Below are 18,039 nucleotides of genomic sequence, written 5' to 3'. Positions count from 1 at the left end.
TATTCCTGGTTCGAGTTGAAGCAAAAAAATGACATGACCTTGCAAGAATATGAAAAGCCCAAGAAAATAGACCAAAGTTGAGTTACAACCATTAAACTGTTTGAAATCATTATTTATGAGGTGGACATGAGCTATTTGATAATATGCTAAACTACAGACATGTTGCCTAAACCTGAAAAAAATATGCCTGCTTAAAAAGGGGGCTTTAACATGAATGTGATCGTCTTCAGCATGAGCACTAAACTTACAACTACAGAAAATGTGATTTTTAAACAGGTTATCTATCACATTATAAGCCAGAAAGTAAAATACAAATACAACAAACAATACTACTAAATCAATAACAAATCTAAAAAAAAATACATACTGATATGTTACAATATATTCTGCACTGTTTTATATATGTTTGAAAAGTTTTCAAGAATTATTTGGGAATGCCATGTTTACCTCACTTTGACAAAATTTTAATGACATATAGCAGCCAGTGATTCAACCCAATATAGTAGTTTGTTTGTTATTTCATCTATTTTCGATGCCACTGCTGGTGGACGTTTCGTCCCCGAGGGTATCACCAGCCCAGTAGTCGGCACTTCAGTGTTGACATGAATATCAACTATATGGTCATTTTTATAAACTTCCTGTTACAAAACTTTGAATTTTTAGAAAAACTAAGGATTTTCTTATCCCAGGAATAGATAACCTTAGCCGTATTTAGCACAACTTTTTGAAATTTTGGGTCCTCAATGCTCTTCAACTTTGTACTTGTTTGGCTTTATAACTATTTTGATCTGAGTTTCACTGATGAGTCTTATGTAAACGAAACGTGTGTCTGGCGTATTAAATTATAATCCTGGTACCTTTGATAACTATTTATAGTTATTTTCATTTTTTTATAATTGTCAATAAAAATAACAAAGGACTTTTTGTTTTTGATACTGACTTTCTCATGGTTAGATATCAGGTGATACTGACTTTCTCATGGTTAGATATCAGGTGATACTGATATTTTACTGTGATAAAGTTGGTATCAAAGTTAATATCAAAAACAAAAAGTCCTTTATTCTAAATTTACAGTCAATTGGAGAATCTACTCTAGTTGGGTAATAGAGAAAACTCAATTCTGTGATCCGATTTCTGTCTCACCTGCGACGAAAGTCACAGAATGTGAGACATAGGGATTACTATTTGGCAGCAGTGTAAACTATTTGTATAAAGCTTTATATTTCAGAAGATAGAATACCTGGATGCTTCATACATTGTATGCAGATGCCTTATGTTATGAAGTTTGTATCTGTCTTATGTCCATTGTATTGACCGGATTTTCCTGGTTAAATGACTACTTGAAAAAAATATTTAGTTTTTTTATCATGTGAACTACTCACTATTCATAACTAATAGAATTTGAACCTGTGGTAAATAATATATATTTTCAGGAAAATTTCTTTATCACTTCATGTAAATCCAGACTCTTAGGAACAGGCTGTTTCTTGGATAAAAAATGTCTTTGACCCGTTTCTTTTGAATTGGAGCATCTTTTGAAAACAGTTGTTAATTATTTTATTTGTATTTTCAGGTACATTTCTAGAGGACCTTATAATCACTTTGAATCAATTCCAGACTTCTTAGGAAAAGTTTTAAGTCTGTATAGCATGGTTGTTAATTTGTGTGATGAGGAAAACAGTAGCTGTGTAAGTATACAATATACTTTATTTATACTTCTAAAATGACATGAAATGCTTATCCTGTTGTGAAGTACTCAGATGTACAAAATTATGATGTGCTCTAATTGCCAATGACACAATCAACTTCAAAAGATCATTTAACCCTTTAGAGATATACACAAGTGTTACATAGTAATAGAATCAGATTATGATATATTGGGAGTTTAATAGATCAGAAAATACACCCTTTTATTAGAATATTCTTATAATTTCGTTGAAGGATATGGAGGAACTTTTAGAGGTAACTAAAACATACTGACAGTTTTATACTTTAATTATTCTTCAGATTCCTCTTCTACAGGTCAAGTTATTTGTTTTGAGTTTTGTTCCCTACCTATCAATGGTTATTCATGATCAGACAGACACTTTCAAAGAGGGGATAAACAAGTTAAACCTAAAGAAAATTTTTAAGCTACTAGTTCAGTTGAAGGTCTATAGTATATTTTGAAAGTATATAATATAAATGTTTTATCTTTCAGGGTCCAAGTATTCAGTCAGAATTAGAATTATCAAGATTTGTACAGAAATGTATTGCTAGATCACCTGATTATGTTCTTAAAGATTTAGACAAGGTATTTTTTTTAATGTATATTTTTTTTCATTAAAACTTAACTATACATTTGTTGAAATAAAGCTGCAAGAAAAATATCACTCTTGAGATGTTTTCTTCAAAATGGATATAGTACAAAGAGTTCATTTTAGCAGAACCGAGTTCCTTAATAACATTAGTTCCAAAAAAGGAAATATATAATTTTAATTGAAAAAAATAGTATTTTGCTCATTAGGGAATAGATAAATTATTTTATTAAAGGATATGTAGGAACTTCTGTTTGAGGTAACTAAAACATATTGACAGTTTTATACTGAACAAAATGTAATCTAAAGGAATATACTGGTTTAATATTCTTTGAAGGTTATATTAAAATCTGTATATATGTCCCCCCCCCCCTTTTTTTCCATAAAAAGTTCCCCTTCAAATATATTTCTGATTATTGATTTCATCTGCAGATTGGATGAGTTGGAAACCTTCATACAAATTTGAAGAAGATCTGGTGAAAAATGCAGGTGTGACAAGAAACAATGGATCCCCTCCTGATCTCTCATTTTAATTTTTTTTTAATACCACCTACAAGTCCCTCTCTGCAACTTTATTTTGTGTGGTATTGTAATCCTTAAAATCAGTTTACAGTCAATTTCCTAATGCATGTAGAGTAAGAGTTTGGTTGGCTTGCTTGCCTTGCTTGATTTGATTGTATTAATGTTTGCTCAAGCATTGTAATTAAGATTGACATCTGCAAACAATATAAGTAGGTGGAGTTAAACCTGTATATAGGTAAATTTGATTATTTGATAGTGTCCAATCAAATTTAAGTATAAAGTATACAAGTTTAACTCTGCCTTTAAATATTGTTTTCAGATGTCAATCTTAATTACAATGCTTGAGCAAACATTATACAAACAAAGCAATCAAGCCAACCAAACCTTTAACTTGCTAGCATTATGATAACAGCTGTAATTAAAATTGGTCCTGAAACCAGAAGCATCAACATACATGGGGTGTGTTGGTGAGAGAAAAAAAATATGCATAGTAAAACAATCTGTTTGACTCAAATCAGAAATGATAGACTTTTCAAGCTTAAGGCATCATTTATGCAAACTTATGGCAAAAAAAAGCTTGATTTATCAATAGTTGCAAGAAGATGCATATCTTCCACAAACAAGTTGTACATATGTTGCTATTGAATTTCCAAATTTTTGTTTTCCATGGATAATTCAAAAGTGTGTGATGAATTTCTGTGGGGAAACAATCAATTTTGTATTTTGGTGTTACTTTATTTATTTTTTAAAAGTTTAATGTTTAGTAAAGCATCTTATTAATTTATTATCTTTTGTTTTAGGACTTAGTGAAGGAATGTGGAATGGAAATTACATTAGCTGTTCAAGAAAGACTCAAATAAGATCATGATATCTTTATAATAAATTGAGAAATGAAATCATATTTGGATTTGTTGATTTTCTAGAAAAATTACAATCATCTGGCATGACCGTTATGGAATAACCGTTTCACAGATGATATCGGATATGTTCCTTATGTCGTAACTAAAATACCCTTCCCTTTTCACGAATGTGACCTACCGAATTAGACTATTTACCGTATTTGTAATGACATAAGCAACACGACAGTGCCACATGTGGAGCAGAATCTGCTTACCCTTCCGGAGCACCTGAGATCACCCCAGTTCTTGGTGAGGTTCGTGTTGCTTAGTCTTTAGTTTTCTATGTTGTGTCATCTATACTATTATTTGTCTGTTTGTCTTTTTATTTTTGGCCATGGCGTTGTCAGTTTGCTTTCGATCTATGAGTTTGACTGTCCCTCTGGTATCTTTCGTCCCTCTTGTTAATAAAATGATGAGTGGTATATGTTATAAATGAAACAGAGTGCAATGAAACAAATAACCAAAATACAGGCAACAATAGACAGGTTTATATACAATATGTCAAGCTTTAGATTGTTCTGTGTCTAAATATGGCTGTGAATAAATCCAAAGGAGACAGGAGTTCCCTCCCCTTCGCCAGGTAGACATGCTAAGAAATGATATTAAATTATTTAGCTTGTGTTCTTTATATGCATAGATCTTAAATACCAATCCACCATCATCATCTTTATTATGCAGTAGTCAATAAAAAAACAATGTTATTCATTTACCCACATGCATTATGTAACGATAGTTAGGGCACAATAATTATGTCTGTGTCTGGTAGCATACTACTATCAGATCGGCTTACAGTGTTTTAGAGTTGCTGGCAAGGACTACAAGATTCTGTAAACAATTATCCTGGTTATTCCCTTTTACAGGGTAAATAATATGATTTATCAGTATTTTGTACATTTTCCTTTGATGTGTATTGGGTGATAATCACTGGACTGTTCATGATAAAAAAAATTGGGGTCAGTTCACAATAAACAGGAATGAGTGCACCGTGTTAGGATGTACTTTACTTTTCAATCATAAATATTGATGGTGATTTTTTTTGCTTTTATGAATGAAATATTTATCATTGTTTTAATAAAATTAGTGTAGCTTCTTTCAAGTGATATTGTCTAACTGGTGTGAAAATTGGAACAGAAAATGTACCAAAAAACCTGATAACTTTAAAAATTTGTGTTATCCGCAGTTTATGTGATAGCTCAACTTACTGTCCTGATCTGAGTTTTTATTTATAAGCCTGAATGTTGAATTGTCTGGTGCTGTTCCTAGGTGTCTTCTTTTTCTGTTTCTTGAGAAGGATTTGTTCAACCTGTTCAGTCACTCTAGAGTGTTGCAATTTAAATTTAGACACAACACATAAGTAGTAACCAAAAAGGTGCTGCCATTGCATGAGGGAGGCTAAAAAACAAAAAATCAAAATCATAATGTATACACATATGATATTTTTTGTAGAACTATTGTATACAAATATAAGGAGATGTGGTTTGAAAGCCAGTAGAAAGACCAAAGAACAAATATGTAAACTAATTTAAGGTTACTGTTGGGCCTTCAACATATCATATTTTTGGCCAAGGTTGAAAAATATTTGACATGACTGTGCAAAAATCATGAAAACCGAAAATAAGTTGCATCCATTAAAATGTTGAAATAATTATGAGGCCGACAAGAAATTAACTTCAAGAAAAACAACAAAACAATAACCAATCTGCTGATTCAGATCATTGTATACTATGCTTTGTTTACTACATAGTGACAAAATTGTAATTGCCGCAATGCAGCCTCTGACATCCAAGTGTGGTCTGCGTTGAATAAGGGTTTAATTGACGATTTGGGTCATGTTGACATCTTTTTATGTCTTACTTTGCTGTACATTTTTTCCATTTTAAGGTTCTCTCCATCTTTCATAGTTTCTGCATTTAAAAAAAAATGGTAACTACAATTTCTAATAAGAGGTCAATTGACAGTTTCGGTCATGATGACTTATGTGTAGATACAACTTTGCTAAACATCTGCTATTTAAAACTTATCTATCATAGTTTCTGCAAAAATCTTTCAATGGCAATAACTCCTATAAAGGATTAATTAACTTATTCGTAGATCTTACGTTGCTGAACATTTTTGCCACAAAGTTTCTATTGTGGTTTTTGCATAAATATTGTCTTTCAAGGGCAATTATTCTATACGATTTGATTTATAATTTCAGTGATTTGGACACATTTGTAGATATTAACTTGCAGAATATGTTTGCTGTTTAAAATTTCTCTTTATCTATAATAGTCTTCAAGATAATAACTAAAACAGAAATTTCGTAAAATTATTTTAGGGTCAATAGCTCCAAATAGGGTTTATTGCTTACATCCTCTTCATTTGAACTTGGGTGGAAAGTTGTCTCATTGGCAATCATACCCGGCACATCTCCTTATTTTTATCTTGTCCCGCATTAGCATTAACAATTTGCAACCAACCCTAATGTTTTTCCACATTTTCCTCTAGGATGACTACATCTTGAATGGAGATTGTTTATGACGAGATCTTGTCAGTCCATCATTGTCACTCGAACTTGATCTCAGTTTCATCATCAGGCTCAGATGGTCAGATTAGATTTACAAGTTTGACACGTCATATAGCTATGACCTTGATTTCACACTCCAATTGTTAGGTTAATGTCCCAGATGAGATTTCTTTTCTCAGTAACTAAATGATCAGTCAACAATTTTTAGAACCAGAATTGATTTGGGTGTTAATACATATATGTTTGACATAATTATATCATATGGATTCTTTTATGCCAAAAATTACTGGATTCATTCAGGCATTTCTTCAGCCAAAGTTTTAAAAACAGAAACAATTCTTGTTTTTAGATCTTCGATCGTCACAGAATTTGTAAGCCTTTTGATGTGTGGTGTACAACACCTTCCATGATAATTATTGAGTTGTTTAAAGATGTTTTCCAATTAATACGTTTTATATTTCTATATGTTCAGTATAGACCATCAGATTGAGTATAGACCAGTCTGCTACTCGGCTATTTGAGTGTTTAATCCATTTTTGAATATTATCTTGAACAGTTTCAATTGGTAGATTGTGATAAACCGTAACCAGCAAAAGCACTAAAACTATAAGACTTAAATTATCAGATTGGCTCATATTATTCAAAGAGGGGTTAGACAGCAGAATTGATTAACGTTAAATGACATACAAGAACGCTTATTTGAATGTTACCATCCAATGACTTCTTACAAGAGTTGTAACCCTTAAACGACGAATTTGACCAATTTTAGCTGATTGTCTATTATCCTAGAACCTAGACTGGTACCCGTCCGTTATTTGAGTTTGACAAGGCATACTGAATATTTTACGGAGGAAACCAAGTTCAATAAAACCAAACTCGACGTAGATGATAAAGTGTGTATTAATTTTAGTTTGTGAATTATGACTATCAACCAACTTGGGCTACATAAGTGAAAAAAAGAGGAAATAAGGGTTCACATGCAAAAAATTGCCTGGGGCAAACATGCTTAAAAATCAAGACCTTAACCTGAAATAAAAATTGTGAAATGATTTCTTTTTGGAATGTAAAAAGGGTCAACTTTCAAGGTTGATTTAATTATTTTAAACTGAACATGAAATATCTTTCTATTTATATAAGAAATTGTACACTACACACTTAAGTTCCTATGTTTGGATAGAGTAATGTAATTAGATCTATTTTTTTGTAATTTATTATACTGTAGTGTCGTTAATATTTTCATACATTTATACATATATTAACCAGTCTTCGTTCTGATTAATCCCTTTACGTGTATATATATAACTTTCTCAAATTATGTTTGTTGGTTAACCTAGTGCAAAAAAAAAAAACGCGTACAGATTTGTGATCGCATATTATTCTTTACGCCCTTCTATACACATAATTACATTTACTAGGTCGTTTTTTTCATTTGCTGTAAATGTAAAAAAAAAAAACAACAAACAAACAAAAAACAACCTTATACGGTTTGTTTTAACAGTTTTTAATATTTTCTAGAGAGCAACTTGAATTTCAATACGACTGTTACTTAGTCATTTCAATATGTATTATGAATATCCGACATGGTCTCTCTATCTTCAACAAAAATATGAGGGTATAAAATATAAATGAGAATGCGATAAGACCACTTTGTGTGGTTCGGAATTAAAACTATTGTACATGTCACCCTTCAGATGTTCACGTTGAAATCACGTGTACATTATCACTACTGTGACGGTACCACTGCTGGTTGACAGTCAATACCGGCGAGTACTATGAACTCAGTATTCAGTCCATCAGAACTGGTATGATTTATGCAATATATTTTGATACAAATTTAATATTTTATAAATATTGTAATTGTGCCAATACTAAGGTTGCAACTCCCTAAAGCAATTGAAAGATGGCATTGGAACTTATGTCGGTTTTATTTTGAACTCTGTCGTTCCTAATGAAGGTTTGTCTAGAAATGAATGATGTTGCACACTGGATCTGTATCCTTCATTTACATCTCATTTGAAAAATATTTTTTAATTAATTATTATTGGTCGTTGTGTACGTTTTGAATACACATAAACAATATTTGACAGGTATCAACGGTTTTGTTTGAATCAGTATTGGGTAACAGCTTATTATTCGGGTCAAACGAAACAACGGAACACTTTCTATAACTTTTTTGATGTATTTTTTTCAAAAAAGAACTTTACTTGAGGGCGTCAATAGATCTCCAGTACAACATTTATATCAGTAAAATGTAAGCAGATGATCAAAATATCAATGCCGGTCCATCAGTCCTAACAAATTGTAGCTCTTTTAGTCCGAATTTTGATCATTTTTTCAAGTGTGTATATATTAATTTTAAAGTACTGCTGACTTTACAAGGTCAGTTTACTGCATAACTCATAGCCATTAAGATATGGAAAACAGCGTTGATAAATGATTTATTCAATATAAAATGCATTTTGTACATAAGTTATCCTTCGGCAAAATATTTCTTAAATACTCCGAATTGTTTGTATAAGAATACAAAACGTAAGATTTTGTGAGTGCATTGTCATGAAAATATGATTGTATAAATCTGTACACTCAGTTATTCATTTTCTTTCACATGGACTAATGTTTTGGAAAAAGAAAAAAACGAGAATGCGTAATATAAATATACTCCTCAGAAAAAATAACCCTGGTGGATGATAATGTGTCTTTTAGAATAACTAAAAAATATACATTTTATCTTATGGTAAAAGCTTTTCAAAACATATAATTCTTATGATTAAAAAAAAAATAAGACTGAAAAATAAGATGATGTATATAAGCGCACTGGTTCCCCCCCCCCCCCCCCTCTCTCTCTCTCTCTCTCTCTCTCTCTCTCTCTCTCTCTCTCTCTCGAAATTTTGGGCCCTCAAAGCATTTCAACTTCGTACTTTATTTTGCCTTTTTTTTTTTTATTAGAGCGTCACCGATGAGTCTTTTTAGACGAATCGCGCGTCTGGCGTACATTATTTTAAGCCTGATATATTTGATGAGTTTACTTACAACCATTGGGTCGATGCCACTGCTGGTGGAGGTTTACTTCGCGGGTTTCTATTAGTTTGCACTTCTGCGTTGACATGAATTATCATTGATATGATCACAATTTTAAATTAACTGTTTACAAATCTTTAAATTTTTCGAAATACTAAAGATTTTCTACCACAGGAATTGAATACCTTAGTTGTATTTGGCAAAACCTTTCGGTATTTGGGTCCTCAATGCTCATCATTTTGAATTTCATGCGACCTTTTTAACTATTTTTATTCACTGATGAGTCTTGTAGAGAAAAAACGCTCGTCTGGAGTTCAAAATTTTAAACCTGGTATTCATGATGAGTTAACTAGTAAGCATTTTCACCGTGCAAATTTGAATCTCTCCATCAATCTGTATGAGAAAACTTTGAACCAGAACAGTATTTAGATTATTCATATCTACAAAGTCTCTCTCAAACCTTTGGGAAAGAAGCATTGTGTTTTTCTTAATATGAATATTTTTATCCATCTTATATCTTACAGATATAAAAAATGGGTGGTCTTGTATAAAATATTTCATTGTATTGCAACAGGGCGAAATAAATCATAGCCAGCCTCGCGCGGCAGTTATTTATTTCTAATAAGAGAATTTTCCTTTCTATCTATTCTTACATTTCAAGTTTTAATCTTTTTACATTCGTTTTGAATCTAAACTTGACCAAATAGACGATTGATAGACCCTCTACAAAGTCCTTAGATTTTAAAGGTGCATTCTGATTGATTGTGTTCCATTTGGTGGGGTTCGTGTTGCTCAGTCTTTAGTTTTCTATGTTGTGTTTTGTGTACTTTTGTTTGTCTATTGGTCTTTTTCTTTTTTTAGCCATGGCGTTGTCCGTTTATTTTCGAAATATGAGTTTGAATGTCACTCTGGTATATATCGCCCATCTTTTATGAATCCAGGAATAACCTTAGCCATATTTGGCTTTTTTGGGGGGAATTTTTGGTTTGCAATGTTATTTAACTTCGTGTTTGATTTTGGCCCTCGACCTTTTAATTCGAGCGCCACTGATGAGTCTTGTGTAGACGAAATGTGCGTCTGGCGTAACAAATTATAAGCCTGATAACTTTACTTAGTTTTCACATATTCATGACAACAAGGTTGCCACGTGGTTTGGCTTAGCATCAACTATGCTTACAATCATACCAAATCTCCTTATTTTTTATATTAGCAAGAGTAATGGACTGTAGGAATACTATTAGGCCAATCTAATTGAATTCTTCTACATTTAAAAAATCAATGAACACACTTCTAAAAATCATGTTAAATGCTGTTCAGTCTGTCTAACTGAAGGAGATAAAATAGGTTTAATATACGGTCTGTCTAACCGAAGGAGATAGAAAAGGTTTGATATACGGTCTGTCTAACTGAAAGAGATTGAATAGGTTTAATACACGGTTGGAGTGATCGTTGTTGTATCAGGTGCGAATCCAGGAATTTTGAATTTTTGAAGTTCCAAAAATTAATATAAGCTGTATGAACTGCAGAGTGGATTGAGGCGAAAAACAATTTGGCCGATTTTATGCAAAAAAGAAATGATATTCTCCGATGAAAAGGGGGTGTGCGCCCTCTACGCCCCCTGAGTCCGTCACTGTATACCAAGGTTAGCAAAACAAAGTCTTAACAGTGTCTGTTTTCCTTTTAAGCACCGAAGATTAATTAAATGACAATGAAAAAATTAGGTCATTGGGGGCACTGATCATACCCGATTCCTTACATTTACTGAAGAACTTTGTTTCCGATTTGTTTAAATAAAGTTGCATTTTTCTGATAATACGACGTCAGCAGGAATAAATCACTGAAATAAGGCATATTTTCTCTATATTAAAGATCAATAAGATTGAAATTTTAATAAAGTGAATGTCAATTAGAAATGTTTGATAAGCCATTTATGCAGTATTACTTTACAATTCAGAGGTATGGGTTTTGCGAATCTAGATATTTTTAGAAAACGCTCAATTGCCATTTTGCAAGATCATATTGGGCCTGAGGCAGACAAATGTAGATAAATATTTACCTTGGTCGATTTTCTATTTCACTCACTTAAAATGCAAATGATAAAAATCTGGCGTAGATTAGTAAATGATGAAGAGAAAAGCTCTCTTCGACACTTTATAAATTGCTGTTTCTACATTTTAAAAAAGGCTTTGAAAGCAAATGGCTAAACTTTGATTTACGTATTTTTGATAACTGTGGTCTATCAAATGTATAGAGATCTAGGATTATTTATCCTCGGATTGTATGGAAAACTGTTTAGAACTAAGACTTAAAAAACAATTTAAGCAAGAAGGGTAGTCTGACATTTTAAACTCAAATAAAACAATTAGTTATAGTAAATGCAACGTCCAGTTCTGAGTTTGGCGTTATTTATCGATACCATACCCTCATATCTAATGTATTTGCTATGAAAATTCAAATGTGTCTGTCATCGTCATGTCATCGTTTGCCCATCGATTTGACAATAGACTTGTATCTACATTGGTTATTCCTTTTTATGAAACAAAGCAGGACCAACTCTATCAATTTGTCTTTTAGTTTGGAATGGGGAATACTTGTATAAAGTGTAGAAAAGTCAAATGTTTTTATACTATTGCAAGATGAAAGAGTCTTAGATTGTACTCTAAAAGACCTTTGGAATTTTTAGCATCCACATCTAATTCACACCACCTGTAGAATAGGTAGTTTTACTATAGCTTTGAAGCTCGGCTTTAATTGCTAATAAAATTGATGTTAATAATTTAGAAAGAAGTTTCGTGGAGCACTTGGAAGACCCAGCAATACAACGTTGTTAATTAGTTTATTAGATATCTTATTTAGGTTGTAAAAAATCTTATCTAGTTTATTTATATGGAATTACATATATGGTAAATGCATAGACTTTTAACATGTCCTACTCATAACGTTGCCTAGTTTGCCCCCTTCCCCCCTTTTTCAAAATCCTGTATCCGCATCTGGTATGCTACGATCAGAATCTGCTAACGTTATTTTCAAAACACCACTTTGAAAAACTTGTTATTGTTTGCGACGTATTATCGTAGTTTTAAAATCTTTTACTTACTTGCTTGTAATCGGATGGATAATCTGTTTCAAAATCACATTTATCTTGTCAGTTCAGTGATTATTCTGAAGAGTCTTAGACGATCACGTTCATTTCAGGAAAGCCCTTAGTAAGTAGACAATATAATGTATTCTGATTTGGGCAACGAGTCTGTAGTTTATAGCAAATCCTGTCATTATTTCACATAGTTTAATTGATGTAAGTCAACTTTTGTGTATTTACTGTTGCATATCATGTTTTTTCAATATCATGTCATTTATTTTTAAACCCGGACTAGGGATATGAAATTTTGAAAGGCTAAGGCCCACGCAGTTAATGTTCTCATCTCCATGTCTCATCGACATTTTTACCAAATCACCTTATTCTTATAATATTCTTTGTTCAACAAAATATTATCGTATGTGTGTATATTTATTTTTTTGTTTCAGCATCTCTTATGAAATGGCGGTACCTTTCGGGTTATTATTTATGTGGCGTCTAAATATGAATTTTAAGAAACAGAGAAAAAAGAAAACACCTCGAAATAATATCAGATCATTTGACTTTCCAGCTTAGAGATGATAACTCAAGTGAACTAACAAAAAAATACTGCAGATGTCGCTGTTCATTTACTGATTTTATTGTCGAGCCTGCGACTTTTGTCGCAGAAAGCTCGACATAGGGATAGCGATCCGGCGGCGGCGGCGGCGGCGGCTACGGCGGCGGCGGCGTTAGCTAACTTCTTAAAAGCTTTATATTTTTGAAGATGGAAGACCTGGATGCTTCATACTTTGTATATGGATGCCTCATGTTACGAAGTTTCCGTCAGTCACATGTCCAATGTCCTTGACCTCATTTTCATGGTTCAGTGACTACTTGAAAAAAAAGTTCAGATTTTTTGTAATGTTAAATTCTCTCTTATTATAAGTAATAGGATAACTATATTTGGTATGTGCGTACCTTGCAAGGTCCTCATGCCCGTCAGACAGTTTTCACTTGACCTCGACCTCATTTCATGGATCAGTGAACAAGGTTAAGTTTTCGTGGTCAAGTCCATATCTCAGATACTATAAGCAATAGGTCTAGTATATTCGGTGTATGGAAGGACTGTAAGGTGTACATGTCCAACTGGCAGGTGTCATCTGACCTTGACCTCATTTTCATGGTTCAGTGGTTATAGTTAAGTTTTTGTGTTTTGGTCTGTTTTTCTTATACTGTATGCAATAGGTCTACTATATTTGGTGTATGGAATGATTGTAAGGTGTACATGTCTAGCTGGCAGGTGTCATCTGACCTTGACCTCATTTTCATGGTTCAGTGGTCAAAGTTAAGTTTTTGAGTTTTGGTCTTTTTTTCTAATACTGCATGCAATAGGTCAGCTATATTTGGTGTATGGAATGATTGTAAGGTGTACATGTCTAGCTGGCAGGTGTCATCTTACCTTGACCTCATTTTCATGGTTCAGTGGTCAAAGTTAAGTTTTTGAGTTTTGGTCTTTTTTTCTAATACTATATGCAATAGTTCAACTATATTTGGTGTATGGAAATATTTTATGATCTATATGTCAGTCACGCAGGTTTTATTTGACCTTGAACTCATTTTCAAGGTTCATTGCTCAGTGTTAAGTTTTTGTGTTTTCGTCTGTTTTTCTTAAACTATAAGCAATAGGTCAACTATATTTGTTGTATGGAAGAATTGTTAGCTGTACATGCCTGCCTAGCATGGTTCATCTGACCTTGACCTCATTTTCATGGTTCATTGGTCAATGTTTAGTTTACTTGGTTAATGTTAGGTTTATGTGACAGTTGTAATAAAGCTTTATATTTAGGACTATCAACATAATATCAATGATTAGTAAAGAAGGCGAGACATTTCAGCGTGTGCACTCTTGTTTTTATTGCAACTGTAAATTTTATTCTATGCTTCGTACAGGTTTTTGGAGACATTTGAGATCGATGAAACTCAATCATTTTGAATGCAATTTCCACGTTAATCGGGTTTTCAGTGCATTTAATTTCTGATGCAATTTTCACACTATTCAGACAAGTCTGCTTCGAAAAAAAGGAGCTACAAAAATTTTATTTAAACGGTGACAAATTTTTCATTCAAAACAACACTCGTGCGTTTTCTGCGAAAAAAAAAATTACGTGCGATTTTTGTGAATGAAAGGGAAAAGTACATCTTTGCGCGATGCATTTGCACATGTCATTGTGAGCTGACCCGATAATTTTTTTATCACCACCATTCCAGTGATACTGGCATTATCAGCGAGTACACATCGATCGAAGGAAAAATGCGGAAATTACTGATATTTTATCAATCATATAAGATATTTTGTATAGCGTATATGACATATTAATTAAAGAATCAAGTTTAAGGCAAAGCATAACAAACAAACAATTTATGTGGAATTAACGGCCACAGTTCACTTTGAGTGACGAGGTCTGACATGATAACAGAATGCCGACATGATTGATTTAACTGACAAATCTGTGCACCATTGCTAGCAATGGATGCTCAAGTTCCTCCAGGTTAAATCCTAAAGAGAACGAGGGCCATGATCTCCAAATACGTCGGGTCTTATTCGCATCACCCCCTGGTTTCAGGGGAGTAAAGATTTAACAATTTAACAATTTCTAGATCATAAAACAGTTAAGCTCGAACTGGTACCAATTCAGAACCGGCCACTTAGGGTAGACATGAGATGGTCTCAACAGAACTTCCTGCGGTAACGCAGGAAAGTAAAAAACTAATATGATCCGACGTACAATACAAGAACGGATCATGACCCCTTAATCTTGCCAGATCCCGCCAAACAACTTTTTACTGTGACTAAACATTTTATTACCATATAATGAACAATTATACTATTATTTGAGATATAAACGCTGAAAGTTCATAACAAAAATTTAAAGTTCTATATGTGTTCCTGGTGGTTAAACTAAATAATCATACTGATTGTTCCAATCACATTGCTGGTGGCTGATTGTCCTGGTAAAACTGTATAACACTCACTCAAATTTGGAATACGATAGTTCTCAAAAGTTTGTTCAGCAAGCAATTCCATCGGCTTAGTCTAGTCATCTTTATTTTTTCCAACAACGTATTATGTATCAGGCTTTTCTCTGAACAGCCTGAAAAATGAATAGAACAGCAGCAGACACAAGTAATTGTTGGTAGATTGTGAGGGGAGGTGGGTGGGTTTTTGAAACTTTCACTTATCTAGAAGCGGCTAGTTCAAATGTGAGGCTGAAGTCACGTGATGTTTCTAAGCCGGAAGCGAGATGCGGATCCGAATGATGAAATATGTCTTTATGGAAAATAAATATATTAATCAAATCTCTTTCATTAAATTGGTTTATCTTATAAGTGATAAACCTTATTATAAATGTAATAAGATAAATGATCAAGTAAATAAGATACGTTACTTTTAACGATATCTTCAAGAAAGGGGCAAAAATTCACCCTTATTTTCTCTCCCTTCTAAACAGACATCTTTACAAATCCTTCCTAATATTATCCATCATCCTTTCAATTCATCGTTTTTTTATCTGCGGTAGATCAAACGTCGAAATCCTCAGAAAATCTGATAACTAATTTTAAACAATTTATGATTATATAATATAAAAGTTTATCACAAATTATGTGCATATGGTTTAAATTTCAAGGATATTTCAAATTTTTGAACACAGACACAGAAATGAAAAGTAAGCAGAGGTTTGAGAATCATTAGACACGATAATGTGTGTTAATCAAAATAACAAACTTTTTAACTGTGTATTTTTTGGCCTAAATTAGACCGAATATCTTTGATGACACTTGACCTTTCTCTTTTTTCACTTTTAGTTATTTTTCCCTGTCACATTTATTGTTCGTTTTTCAGGTAACAATTTGAAAAAGTTACTTTAAATGTTTAAATCAAAGTTACACAATGAAGCTACATGCTATTCCGAACAAAATAAATTGGGTTATTCTTTTTTTCAGAAAGTTTTGAAATAAATCATCCAAATTATTATCTGCAAAGAAGACTCAGTGCTTGTATGGTGTTTTGATGTCGGAAAAGTTCGATGGAAGTCAGCACCAAAAAGGATATTCAATTCCAACCTTTCCTTTCGGTATGTATACATGGCAAGACGTTTTTATATTTATTCAATTGCAAGATATCTTATTTAATCAATAAAATATCTTATAAAGTTAATAAGTATTAGTAGGTAAATAAGATATCTTTAAAAGTCAATAAGATATCTTATGAAGTATATAAGACATCTTGTATTCCTTTTACGATATCTTATTAACTTTATCAGAAAACTTATATAGTTTATAAGATATCTTTAAAAGTACATAAGATATCTTATTTACTATATTAGTTATCTTATTACCTTCAAAAGATATCATATAAACTAAACAAGATATCTTATGATTGATTAATCGGTAATTTGTACATTTTTCCTTCGATGTGTACTCGCTTATAAAATAAGTAAATGAACAACGACATCCGCAGTATTTTTTTTTATAGTTCACGTTCATCTTTAAGTTGGCATGTCAAATGATCTGGTACTGTTTTGAGGTGTTTTATTCATTTTCTGTTTCTTGAAAAAAAATTGTTCAACCTGTTTAGTCATGAAGTGTTACAATTCATATATAGACGCAACACATAAATAGTTACTGGAAAGGTACCACCATTGCATGTGAAATAATGAAACAAAAAAATAAAATATACACACATTCGATAATATTTTGTTGAACAACTATATAAGAATAAGGAGATGTGGCATTAATGCCGATGAGACAACTATCCATAGACCAAAAACAAAGATGAGAAAAATAACAGCGTGGGCTTTAGCCTTTTAACATTTCATATTCCTGGTCTGGGTTGAAAAATAAATGACATAATCTTGCAAAAACATGATAGGCAACAGTAAATAGACCAAAGTTGAGTTCGATCCATTAACCTATTTAAAATAATGACATGATTTCCGATGAACTACAGACTAGTTGCCGAAACCTGAATGAATTATAGTGTCTGCTTACTCAGGGCTTTCCTGAAATGAAAGTGATCGTCTAAGACTCTTCAGCATAATTACCGAACTGACAAGATATTAATGTTATTTTCATAAACTTTGACATAAACCTAACATTCCTTTTTCTAAAGAACTTCATGATGTTTTTAAATTGACATTTTTATGGACATTTATAGTGGACATTTTTATTTTGAAACTTTCATAAAATAAATTGTAAACTTAAATTTCGACTAGTTTTAGCCACGACGAATATACAAAATTATGCAAATACATATAGAATAACAATACATTATCTCGAAATATAAATTTTATTTGTACTCGACTCAAAACAGGATAGAAATGCTCGGCAAAGCCTCGCTTACTCGCTTTCTACCAGTTTCTAAGCCTTGTACAAATAAAATTTATATTTCGAGATAATGTATGGTTATTCTATATGTATTTGTATATTTTTGATAATATTGCGGTTATAGTTTTTTTTCCTTTCAGAAGTAAAAAAGTTGCAAACTAGAAAGTAATGGTACTCATCACCTATTTCATTTGAGTCACATATATTACAGATTTTTTCGTTTCCATGAATTTAATGCCATCTGCCAAATTCGATGGGCAAAGGATAGCAGCAACATCTTATTTTACATAACAAATACATAATATATGAAAGAAGTATTAATAAATAACGCAGAACTGATCTCTTTCAATATTC

The 18,039-nt window shown here is 32.3% G+C and overlaps 2 protein-coding genes across 3 annotated transcripts in view; one reads left to right on the top strand and one right to left on the bottom strand.

The window, feature by feature from the left end:
• The window catches only part of LOC127702736 (Fanconi anemia group A protein-like), a 68,953-nt gene extending 65,233 nt beyond the window's left edge, over nucleotides 1-3,720 (top strand). The window contains exons 38-40 of the mRNA XM_052207041.1: nucleotides 1,574-1,688; nucleotides 2,201-2,293; nucleotides 3,620-3,720. Coding sequence (XP_052063001.1) covers nucleotides 1,574-1,688; nucleotides 2,201-2,293; nucleotides 3,620-3,679 — 268 coding nt within the window. The 3' untranslated portion in view covers nucleotides 3,680-3,720. The remainder of the gene's footprint in view (nucleotides 1-1,573; nucleotides 1,689-2,200; nucleotides 2,294-3,619) is intronic.
• Nucleotides 1-18,039, bottom strand: part of LOC127701157 (cytoplasmic dynein 1 light intermediate chain 2-like) — a 722,868-nt gene that overhangs the window by 109,220 nt on the left and 595,609 nt on the right. The window lies entirely within an intron of this gene.

The sequence above is a fragment of the Mytilus californianus genome, unplaced genomic scaffold, assembly GCF_021869535.1.
Source record: "Mytilus californianus isolate M0D057914Y unplaced genomic scaffold, xbMytCali1.0.p SCAF_5, whole genome shotgun sequence".
NCBI classification, from domain to species: domain Eukaryota; kingdom Metazoa; phylum Mollusca; class Bivalvia; order Mytilida; family Mytilidae; genus Mytilus; species Mytilus californianus.
The sequence above is the reverse complement of the archived record's forward strand: the minus strand, read 5'-3'. Positions and strand labels throughout refer to the sequence as shown.